At 40.5% G+C, this 12,520-nt stretch overlaps 1 protein-coding gene across 1 annotated transcript; it reads right to left on the reverse strand.

Annotated features, from left to right (window-relative positions):
• Positions 1 to 549: 549 nt before the first annotated feature.
• Positions 550 to 4,838, reverse strand: LOC131241022 (arogenate dehydrogenase 2, chloroplastic-like). The gene is made up of 7 exons (XM_058239636.1): positions 4,412 to 4,838; positions 4,146 to 4,314; positions 3,884 to 4,051; positions 3,031 to 3,113; positions 2,137 to 2,206; positions 1,636 to 1,710; positions 550 to 904 (listed from the first exon to the last, which is right to left on the reverse strand). The coding sequence occupies exons 1-7, from the start codon at positions 4,789 to 4,791 to the stop codon at positions 620 to 622; spliced, it is 1,230 nt and encodes a 409-aa protein (XP_058095619.1). The 5' UTR covers positions 4,792 to 4,838; the 3' UTR covers positions 550 to 619.
• Positions 4,839 to 12,520: the final 7,682 nt, after the last annotated feature.

Consider the following 12,520-nt stretch of genomic DNA (forward strand, 5'->3'; position numbering starts at 1 on the left):
ATAGTTTTCTAAACCCAAAACTCATAGTACTGTAACATAATTCTCCTATCACAATCATATATTGATCCACTCACTAAATAGGTGACACCCGTTTGTTTAAACTAGATTGTCTGTTGTCCATGGGTTCCAATAGCATGGCCCACCCGATGATTTGACTGATCTGATCTGATTTATGTGGATGGTCATATCCAAAAGCACTGCTAATCCTAGCTAGACCCAAATTCCCAACAGAAATGCTGTGAAAATAACTAAAAGCTACTGGTTGTAACTTACAATCAAAGAATGAAAAACAAGAGGTAGATGTCCTGTCTTCGGCGGACCACAATATAACTGGCAAGGTTAGAATGGTCCACATTTAACTGGAAAATGCCCATTTATCAAAGGTCATAACATTTCGGTAAGTGTTTATATCAACCATAGAAACTGGTGACCCAATTGTAGAGAGCATGCAAAGAAGTAACTCTGTATTTTTATTTTATTTTAATTTTAATACAAAACACATGAAAATATCCATTTGATCAAATAATTCCATCTTTATTGTTAAAAAAAAAAAGCTAGAAAAGCACATGACATGGACCAAATAAATAAAAATAAAAACATCTCTACAAATGAAGTGGGCCTAAGCTACCCGTGAAGCAGCCACTCGAGCCTCTTTGGGCGTTGAAACGGCCTCATCTTTGCTTTGTTGTGGTTGTGGAGGAGGGGGCATCGCAAAGGAAGCCAGGTCTGTCATTCTCTCACTATTGGGCAAGAAGTATGGTGTGTGGCCCACTTCCCTTGTGGCCTTTGATGGGACGACTCCTTGCATTGGGACCCTCTCTACGATCTGCTTTCTCAGTATGTCATGGAGCCTCCCAAATAGCTTCTGCTTCACCGTCTCAAATGCTCTGTCCAGATTCTCAATCTGCACGCCCCACACACACGTGGATTAGATCATTGCCGTCCACTTTTCAGTATATAAAGAAAGGTTTACTTGTACACTAATGCCTATGTGGGGCCCACTGTATTGTGTATGCCATCTAACTGGCACATTAAGTGAGCCCCACGTGATGATGGGTTTCCCCTAAAATCAGGCCCATCCAACCATTATTATAATTGTCCACTCTGATGGTTGGGTGATTCTCGACGAGTTGGGATGCCGTACCAACCCCATGGTTGGCCCCACACAGAACATTATAGGATCTGACCTAATAATTTCATGAAGAGGAATTAGATATACCATGCTCTGCCATAGCATAGGCATACTATACGCATGAAGTCACCTGCAACACAAGTAGGCATGGATTTACCTCCATCCAACCGTACAAATTGCAGGGGTCCTCTGTTCATGAGGGCCTAACCAAAAGGCACACTGAAAAGATTATCCTAACCATCTGTTCTGCGACCACCCAATGGACAGTCACAAGAAAAACAGCCAACGTTTTCAATATCATCAAGAAAATGTCCATTCATCAGACGGCTTGGATAATCCAATCGGTGCAATTGTTAGGATTATGCACTGCCCACAACTGGGGCCATGATCCGATCCAGGTGAATCGTACCACGTGAATGGTACTATTCCCCTCTGACAGCACATGTTCCCCTCACTCCCACGGCGCCTTTTAGAGAACGGGGTGCATGATTAGAAGGACTTGCCTGCTCAGTGGCATTCACGTTGTACATGAAGAGGCCGTAGTAGAGATCAAAGCTGTCGCTGACCGTATTTTCAGTCTGTGAAAAATACAAATACATGCACAGGTGTTGTCAGTATAATAATAATAATAATAATATATATATATATATAACAATACATCGATGGAACAAAATCACGATATGAATTCCGCTGGCCGGCCCGTTCCAAAGGTGGGCGCCACCATGGATAGGCCATGGGAAAAACCTCGGTCGCCACAAATGATCCTATCTGTTGGATCTATGGGCAGATAGAATCATTGAACGGCCAACACTTTACACCCGGAGTCCATCTTTTGAGTGATTAGGATCCTTTTAATAGTAAGAGGACAGTCTGGTGGTCCCCACTTCACGGGTCTTAAATGGAGCACATGGTGTAGCAGTCCAAGGGCCGCCTGAATCTTTCCCCGTTGTGCTAGTGGACCAGAGGAATAATCTTCCCACATGGGTAAGGGTATTTTCAATTACCAGTTGCAAGAGAGTCTCATATCCTTTTGTATTGATGGGTGTCGACTCCAGATCGAGATGCGATAGAATCCTACATACAGGGAGAAAGAAACATCCTCATGTTAGTGAAAAGCAAGGGTTTAAAAATGTCTTTCCAAATAATGGCTATTGGTCACTTTTTTTTACTTTTTTGAAAATGATGTTATGTTACCGAACACGACACCATTTTCAGTAAAAGTGGCTGATGTTGGCCTATTGTTCCAATTTTTCATTTCCCACTTAGCTCATTATGAGGCCATAGAACTATTTTCTCTCAAGTTTAGCGGTACACTAAGGGATGCTAATTTTTTTGGAAAGCATTTCCCAAGAAGTTCCTCAGCTGCTGGGATGCTAGGTTGGGGCTACCTTGATGTTTGTGAGAATCCATCCTATTCGTTCATTTTGAAAAACTCATTTTAGAACATACGACAAAACATGAGACAAGTTCAAAATCAAAGTGAGTGACACAAGAGGAAACAATAAAATAAGTTTTTTGTGTTTTCATTTCATCCAAGTGGTAATGACCTTATAGAAAGCTTAGATAGTAAATAAACATCAAGGTGGAGGAAGAAGGTTTCAATGGTAGTCATTTCTTTTTCCTCCTGTGTGACCCACTTTAGTCTTAGATTTGCCTTTTTTTATGTCCTAAAATGTGCTTGCAAAAGGATGAACATTTGTGGCCTCCTATTGGCTGTGGTTCTGTGGAAATAGATGGTCCACAAAAAAAAAAAAAAAAACTTGGGTGGGTCCCATTGCCTATGTCAAGGTGAGGACCATAGCTTTCACGACCTTTCAGTGATCGTATCGCCATACATACAGGTTTCAAAATTTTGAAATTCAGCCTACAAAATTTCTAATTCTCTCTCTCCTTTTTACCTTCCAATGGTATGTGTTATGAATTGGCTACCAGCAGCATGACGATCATGCTCTTCGCACGACATTTCCACCATTCGACAACCCTGAAAATCCCAATATTATAAATGTTACTAAAAGTTGGATGTACTTTTATGCCCTTGAAAATATATTATTCACCCATAAAGACGGAGACGGGTCAAGTCACCCAAGATTCATTACCACTAGTAAAAATCTCCACTTAAGACAAATACATCCACATCTAGGAAAATTTCCCCCATCTGGCCGCCATCAAAACTAATTAAGATGGAGGTTTCTCATTGATGGGATTTTATAAAAATTAAATATTCTGGTGTCCATGGGTAGGTAGGAATGTGTAGTCCACAGACTTCATTGTGCGCCCAAAATGCAAATTAATGCATACAACCCATGCTCTAGGAGAGCATGCTCACACACATGGCTTGCATCTCACATGGATTTTAGGAAAAAGAACTTACAAGGGATGTCACCCAAGCACAAAATCTCAACATGCATGGAGTCACTACGCGCATCTAAATACAGATCCATGTCCAGCATATAAAGATCCAGGGACATGAATTTCCCTTTCCAAATCCATGCACCCAAACGACCCTCTTGCATATCAACATCAGGAAGTTGCTGTACATGGTTGAAGTATCGTTAAATTCCTTTTTTTTCTTTTTTTCTTTTTTTCTTTTTTCAAAATACCATTTCTTATGGCCGTCCGATCTCAACGAGAATAAGATTCACCAACAGTAAAGTTTCGTTATCTGTGTTTTTGCGCCGGATCGTCTTCCGTTCTACCAAAATCTCTAGTCACAGTATCAAAGAAGCATCACTCACTATACAAATTACTAACCTCTTCCTCGAAAATGCTCAAGAACTGCGCACATTTGCGATCTTGAATGCTGTTCTCGGCGATCCGGACCTTGTCGTAAACGAACGGCAATCCCGCCCAGCTATTCTTTCCGCTCTCCGGTCCGAACATCGGATGCGTGCACACGATCCCGAATTCTGGCGGAAGAACCTAAAATCATGAAAGCATTCCACATTTATTCATGTAATTCATCCAAAACAGAAATCAGAAAGAGAACTAAGTATAATGCCATCAGATCAAGAACCTCTAGGAAGAGATTCCTCGGAAACTGTTTGACGGATAACACATCAGCGAAAATGGTATCAGATTTCAGCTTCTGCAACGGGATTCCTCGGAGAACGGACTCCGTCGAGAGGATCGAACTGCAAACTACTATCACATCCGGCTGCTCTGTACAGAATCCGTTGATGTCTCTGTCGAAAACACAACCAAAATGATGTTAGAAGGCATGGACAGACACTTCAATAGGGGAATTTCAATCCATTCTCCGATCCAACGGCTGTAACTCACTGAAAGAACTCGATCCCGTGCTGCTGGCAGTACTCCGAGTAGTCCGATCTGGACGTCGCTAGCACGGTGTGGCCTTGTCGCCTTAGTGCCTTTGCGATGAACTGACCGAAGTTTCCGAATCCAACGATCCCGATCTTAAGGGGCGGTTCATGGACGGTGGATGATGAGTTTTCAGGGGACTTGGGAAGGGTATTGAAGATGTGGTGGGCCCTTCTTGTGGGGGTAGATTTTAGCTCTAGTTTGTTGAATTTGATGGAGTTGGGCTTGTGAGGGAGTAGGTTAGAGATCAGAGCCGTGTGATTGGTGGGGTTGGATGTGAGTGGGGCCAGGTTTTGAGATTGGAGGCCGGCCTTGCAGTGGCAGAGATGGAAGGAAGCCATTTCTGTCTACTGCTTGGCGTAGGGAATCGAGGCCGTATGGCTATAACGATGGTAAGGGTATTTATACCATAAGATGGGGTGCCAAGTTATTAAATTGCCCTTGTATGAAACAAGAATTACGAAAATGCCCTCTCTGAAGATTCCGAACTCAATTCGCATTGCATCTGCGACCGGATACACATGCGTGAGAAGTTTGTGCGCGTAACCGTGGTCCAACTACGGAAAAAGGAAATACTTACCTGAACGTGTGGTCTACTTGAACGTTGGATCTGCATCATTTTTCGATTTATATCTTAAAATAATATGAGAAAATGGATGGACAGCGTGGATAAACAGATACATCACAGTGGGCCCACAAAAATGTGAAATTTCGTAGGTAGAGACGGGTGGCGTAGGACGCAATCCGCGTCCGACTGCGCATGGGTACGCCACGGATGTGACTATTCGATTCTCTCTCTAGGAGCCGCGTTTTGAACGGAAGCCGATTTGCTGGTGTACCTCACACCACTGATCTTGCTGGTTTGTCGACGTCACCAAGTTCTGTGGGTCCCATAATGACGTATAAGTTATATCCAAACCGTCCGTCCACTTTGCACAATTGTCATAAACCTATAATCTAAAAATAAGATAGATCCAAAAATCAAGTGGACCACACTATAAAAGCAGTAGGGGATTGAGCGTCTACCATTGAAACCCTCTCGAGGGTCACAGAAATTTTGGATCAATATGATATATTTTTTTCCTCTTCATCCAGGTCCACGTGAATTTATGAACATATTGGATGGAAAATAAACGTTATGGTGGGCCATGAATGTTTTGACGGTGAGAATCATTGTCCCACTGCTATATGTTGTGTGGTCCACTTGAGCATTGTATATGACTCATTTTTTTGATATGATCTAGAATGATATCTCCAATTGGATTAACGGTGTGGATATGATAAATACATCATTGTTGGGCCAATGCAACTTTGATCTCCTTTGAGCCGTTTGTGCAAGAGGAGCGTCAGCGCTCGTCTTCGCACGACGCGTACCCACACCAGCAAGGTTGGTGGTGTTGGTACGCCAGCCAATCGGCTTTCGTTTCGAATGGAGGCAAATTGGGTACCATCCCACCCTTCCCGGACGCGGAGTTCTGGCGTTGGGATGCTACGTAAGCTACACCTTGATTTGTGTGAGAAATCCACTCCGTCCATCCGTTTTCCTATATCATTATAGGAAATGAAACAAAAAATCAGGAGCATCCAAAACACAAGCGTCCAGGCAATAGAAAAGACTGATAAAAGAGTTTCCTACCATTGAAATCTTCCTAGGCTCCGGTTGATGTTTATATGTCATCCAAACAGTTTATATTGTCATTACCACTGGGATGAAGTTAAAAAACACACGGTAAACACCCCACCTAAAACAAGGATACGGCATTCTTTGAGCTCCAACTTGACTTCAATCAATTGTATCCTGCGGATTGAGAAATCATTGAAAACTCAAACGGATCACGGTGGAAGCATACTCGGCACGCGCTGGAAATAACCAACGGATTAGATTGGCTAACACCAAATTCAGCAGCGATTCGGTCACGGCCGAGCGTCCAAACTCCAAAATTCCTGAAACTCTCTGTATGACACAACCGACAGGCAAAATTAGATAAAACAAATACTATCTACCCACGAATCACTCTTTGTATCATTCAGTCTTTCCGAGTAGCGTTGTGTCAAGGTTAAAAGGTCATATCATTGAAATCAAGGAAAAATACGGTCGTCCCGATATATGAAATGGTCATGGCTTTATTTGAGGCAAATCTTGATCGATTAGGATGATTTTTGATTCATTGGAAAGGTGGTCAAATGATCTTCTTAACAAAATTAAGTTTCTTCCAATCCGAGTCATGATGAGGAAGATCCAGCCCGTTTATTAAAATCATATATTGTCAATTGACCAAAATCGGAAAAAAAATTGGCTGCACTTTAAACTAGTCAAACGGGATCTGATCGTGATGATTTCAGTTACAATGGAAAGCTTATTAAATGACGTTTCCAATAATCATAATATCATCAAAGGCAGACCATTGATCAAATTGCAAACAACTGATTTCATATATTGGATGGATATGTTTTCGGTATATCAAACGAGGTCCAATTGAAGTGATCTTAGTCTTGTTAGAAAGTTTACCTGATTACCTTTCTAACAAGATAAAGATTACCCAAAACGGACAAATAACGAAGAAAATATGAGCATTTGGACATTTGCAATAAAAAACAAAAGGTAATAATGACTTCATATATATATAATATCATGTAACGTAACATGCAGGGCCCACCAGTCAGGGTGGGCACCCACAATTTAGTGTGGGTGCCCATAGCATGACCCTATACAATGGTCGCCCGTAACATGGGCCACTGCCTATATAAGACACCCAAGGACAGACGAGAGAGAGGATCAACAGAAAGGAAAAATCAAAAGAAAGAGAGAAGCTAAAGCAGAGAGCTTAAGCAAACAGGGAGGGAAAGACATGAGAAAATATTAACAAAGAGTAAATAAAGAGTAAAAAGAGAGATAGAGAAATATAGAGAGTGTCTGAGAGTTAAATTTTGCCTGGAGGTGCTACCTAAAGTACCTTAAATATTTTCAACATGCCGACATGCTGCCCAACACAGGAGGCAAAAATGGTCATCAAAGGAGTCAAAAACGCTAAGAATCTGTCCATTTCTATTTAATTTACATTCTACTCCACACATTTCTATTGCATTAATCACTTTCACATTTTATTCTGCATCATTCTTCATCTTCTATTTTTCACTTTATTTGCCTGCTCAGGACCTTAAATCTTGTGAAGTAAGGCTAGTTAGCATTTATTTTCATTTGCTATTTTTGCTTTATTTGCCTACCCAGGGCCACCTGGTTTTGTGATGTAAGGCTAAATAAACTTTTTTTATTTTACTTTATTTGCCTGCCCAGGATCTTAAATCCTGTGAAGTAAGGCTAATTAGCATTTTATCCTATTTATTACTTTTATTTTATTTGTCTACCTAGGGCCACTTGACTCTGTGATGTAAGGCTAAATAACTTCTTTTTTCTTATCTCTGCCTGCCCGGCCCACCTGGGTTATGTGAAGCATGGTCAAGTATAAAATGCCAAAATTCCATTAAAACCTCAAAAATTACAAATCTTATGAAGTACAAACCGCACATTATGCGGGCGGAAAAGGGTGCTTAAACCCTTCCTTTTCCGTTACCGAGGCCCTTACTTGGAATCTACCGCTGCAGACCAACTACGAGAGTCACTTGAGTTGGAAAATCGTGAGATTGCCTAACTCTTAAGCAATTCTAAGGTTCCTAACTGGCTGTAGATTTTATGTTTCATTCGGATAGTAGTGACTCCAAATCAAAAGCATTTTTACACCTGAGTCAATAGCACACGTCACACACAGTAGCAAAAATCAATACGAAAGCCAATAAAGCAATTAGATTGGCTAACACCAAATTCAGTAGCGATTCGGTCACGGCCGAGCGTCCAAACTCCAAAACCTCTGAAACTCTCTGTATGACGCAACCGACAGGCAAAATTAGATAAAACGAATACTATCTACCCACGAATCACTCTTTGTATCATTCAGTCTTTCCGAGTAGCGTTGTGTCAAGGTTAAAAGGTCATATTATCGAAATCAAGGAAAAATACGGTCGTCCCGATATATGAAATGGTCATGGCTTTATTTGAGGCAAATTCTGACCGATTAAGATGATTTATGATTCATTAAAAATGTGGTTAAATGATCTTCTTAACAAAATTAAGTTTCTTCCAATCCGAGTCATGATGAGGAAGATCCAGCCCGTTTATTAAAATCATATATTGTCGATTAACCAAAATCGGAAAAAACTTTGGCTGCACTTTAAACTAGTCAAACGGGATCTGATCGTGATGATTTCAGTTACAATGGAAAGCTTATTAGACGACGTTTCCAATAATCTTAATATCTACAAAGGCAGACCATTGATCAAATTACAAACAACCTATTTCATATATTAGATGGACGTATTTTTGGTATATCAAACGAGGTCCAATTGAAGTGATCCTAGTCTTGTTAGAAAGTTTACCTGATTACCTTTCCAACAAAATAAAGATTACCAAAAACGGACAAATAACGAAGAAAATATGAGCGTTTGAACATATGCAATAAAAAACAAAAGGTAATAATGACTTTATATATATATATACACGTAAAATATATATATATATATATATATATATATTATAATATAATATATTAATACATGTAACGTAACATGCAGGGCCCACCAGTCAGGGCGGGCGCCCACAATTTAGTGTGGGTGCCCATAGCATGACCCTGTACAATGGTCGTCCGTAACATGAGTCATTGCTTATATAAGGCACCTAAGGACAAACGAGAGAGAGGATCAACAGAAAGGAAAAATCAAAAGAAAGAGAGAAGCTAAAGCAGAGAGCTTAAGCAAACAGGGAGGGAAAGACATGAGAAAATATTAACAAAGAGAAAATAGAGAGTAAAAAGAGAAATAGAGAAATACAGAGAGTGTCTAAGGGTTAGAGTTTGCCTGGAGGTGCTACCCAAAGTACCTTAAATATTTTCAACGTGCCGACATGCTGCCCAACACAGGAGGCAAAAATAGTCATCAAAGGAGTCAAAAAAGCTAAGAATCTGTCCATTTCTATTTAATTTGCATTCTACTCCACACTTTCTATTGCATTAATCACTTTCACATTTTATTCTGTATTATTCTTCATCTTCCATTTTTCACTTTATTTGCCTGTCCAGGACCTTAAATCTTGTGAAGTAAGGCTAGTTAGCGTTTATTTCCATTAACTATTTTTACTTTATTTGCCTAGCCTGGGCCACCTGGCTTTGTGATGTAAGGCTAAATAAACTTTTTTTTATTTTACTTTATTTGCCTGCCCAGGATCTTAAATCATGTGAAGTAAGGCTAGTTAGCATTTTATCTTATTTATTACTTTTATTTTATTTACCTACCCAGGGTCACTTGACTCTGTGATGTAAGGCTAAATAACTTCTTTTTTCTTATCTCTGCCTGCTCGGCCCACCTGGGTTAGGTGAAGCATGGTTAAGTATAAAATGCCAAAATTCCATTAAAACCTCAAAAATTACAAATCTTATGAAATACAGATCGCATATTATGCGGGCGAAAAGGGTGCTTAAACCCTTCCTTTTCCGTTACCGAGGCACTTATTTGGAATCTACGGCTGCAGACCAACCGCGGGAGTCACTTGAGTTGGAAAATCGTGATATTGCCTAACTCCTAAGCGATTCTAAGGTTCCTAACTGGCTGTAGATTTTATGCTTCATTCGGCTAGTAGTGACTCCAAATCAAATGCATTTTTACACCTGAGTCAATAGCACATGTCACCCACAGTAGCAAAAATCAATACGAAAGCCAATAAAGTAATAACACCGCCACGCTCATGCGCGCGTGCAGGGGGAGGCGTTCACAGACACAAAAATATAAAATATAAAATAAAAAAAGCCTGATATGAAACTTTTGTAGCCATACAAATGTTTCAACAGGGGCCACTGATTCCTCTTATATGACCCCTTGAGTGTTGGATCCACCTAATTTTTAGTCTCTTATCTTAAAATGATCTAAAAACTAAGCAGATTTCTCACAAACATAACGGTGGATAAGTATATTTGGTAAACAACATACTTATCACCTTCTCCCCTCTTTTATCTTTTCTAATGTCTCTCTTCACTTATGAAACATAAAAATAAAAAATAAAAATAAAAATAAAACTAATCATAAATCAAACTTACTTATAAATAAGTTATTTATTTACTGACACCCTGATCCATAGCTCAAGTGGTAGACTGAGTGAAAGATACCTCGTTTCAACACTGAGGTCTTGGTATGGATTCCCTAGTGAGGGTGGCTAACAATGAAGTGTGAACGGACAGTTGGGTGTAATAACTTATAAATAAGTTATTTATTTACTGTACTAACAAGCTATTTATTTACTGACACCCTGATCCATAGCTCAAGTGGTAGACTGAGTGACAGATACCTCGTTTCAACACTAAGGTCTTGGTATGGATTCCCTAGTGGGGGTGGCTAACAATGAAGTGTGAACGGACAGTTGGGTGTACTAACAACCTAACTAAATAATAATAATTATTTATTTACTATTGTAAATAGAAAAAAGTAACTTATTTCGTAGTATCCAAATGAACCCTTCTAGACCAAATTGTATCTAGAGGTGTACACGAGTCAAGCCAAGCCGAGCCGAGCCGAGCTTTGCCTAGCTTGTGCTTGACTCAGTCTACTCGAGCCCCAGCTCATACTCGGCTCGGGCTTTGAGCTTGAAGCAGCAGCTCGTGCTCGGCTCAGCCGAGTTCGAGCATATAGATTCTGCGCTAATGGTAGATTATATCCCGATTAACCTCTGCTTGAATCAGTTCTTCTAGGCAATCCGTATTTTCCATCCGACACCCCCTGACTCATGAGATCGATGGCCTGGATGTAGCTGTCGGACGTGTTGCGGAAAGAATCTCCTCACAGTGCGGTTTGCATTGCGTGAAAAACGGCGAAACAGCAGAACCTTGTTCCTTTTTGGCTTTCCTTATCTCCTTTCCTTATTGGAAAACATCCAGACTCTCCTTTTTGAATGTCGATGGTTCAGTATGCACGAGGGAAAGGAAGTTTCCTGTTTCCACTCGTTGTATGGTCTTTGATTTGTCTAGACTGGTGTGCGTGTTTGGCCCTTTCACCGCACGTGAGGCGTCGGGTTTTGGTTAGAAATGATGGGGCTATCCTCGATGGACGGTTCGGGTTATCCATTCTCATTTGTTAGTGGGTCCTGTTCTGAATGAATGATAGATATTTGAAACATCTGTAGGCGGGAAAGAGGGAAAGCGGAAGATGAGTTCTGATCGGGAGTTGTTACATACGTTGGATGTGCAGCAACGAAATTTTCCTCGTATGCATCACGCACGTGTGATGATGTAGGGTCCACTATGATGTTTCCTCGAGAATTCCACTCCATTGATCAGTGTCGCAAGGTCACATTCTGTTATAAGCTCAAATATAAAGCGGATTCAAGCCTTAGATGGGCCACACATTTCAAAAAAAATGTGTGAGTGAATGAGTTTCACTCACGCTAGAAAATCTACATCATATATACCCTGTACCAAGTTACCAAGTCGAGACGAGTTCGAGCAATATTCGAATCAAGTCGAGTCAAGCAGGGGCAAGGTCGAACTCAGCTTGAACTGGTTTCGAGCTCCAAAAATTAGCTCGAACACGTTTCGATCCAAGTCAAGTCAAGCGAGTTACTGAACTTTTGCTGCTCATGTACAACTCTAATTGTATCATAGGGGTATCTATGCTTAGCCAGGCAAGACTTTTTTCCCATGTAGTTAGTGATGACCTTATGAGAAATAGGCGACCAAATCCACCTATTTCTCAGGGTTGGGCTGATGATTTGGCCCTTGCTTAGCTTTAGCCTCCAAGCTTTGGCCCTAGGCCAACACTGTAGCCATGTAGGGTTGGGTCGCCAGCATAATAATAAAAGGACTGAAATTATCAAACATTTGAAATAGTCTAAATTTAAGAAATTCTTTAATAGCATACTTCATCTATAATGAGTCTTATAACTGGTATAAATAGTTTAAGAATGATCATGGATCTAAAATATGCCTTTAAACAACATATAAAATGTTGACTTAGACCCTAGCTGGTATCTTCAGA

This window comes from Magnolia sinica, chromosome 3 (assembly GCF_029962835.1).
Source record: "Magnolia sinica isolate HGM2019 chromosome 3, MsV1, whole genome shotgun sequence".
NCBI classification, from domain to species: domain Eukaryota; kingdom Viridiplantae; phylum Streptophyta; class Magnoliopsida; order Magnoliales; family Magnoliaceae; genus Magnolia; species Magnolia sinica.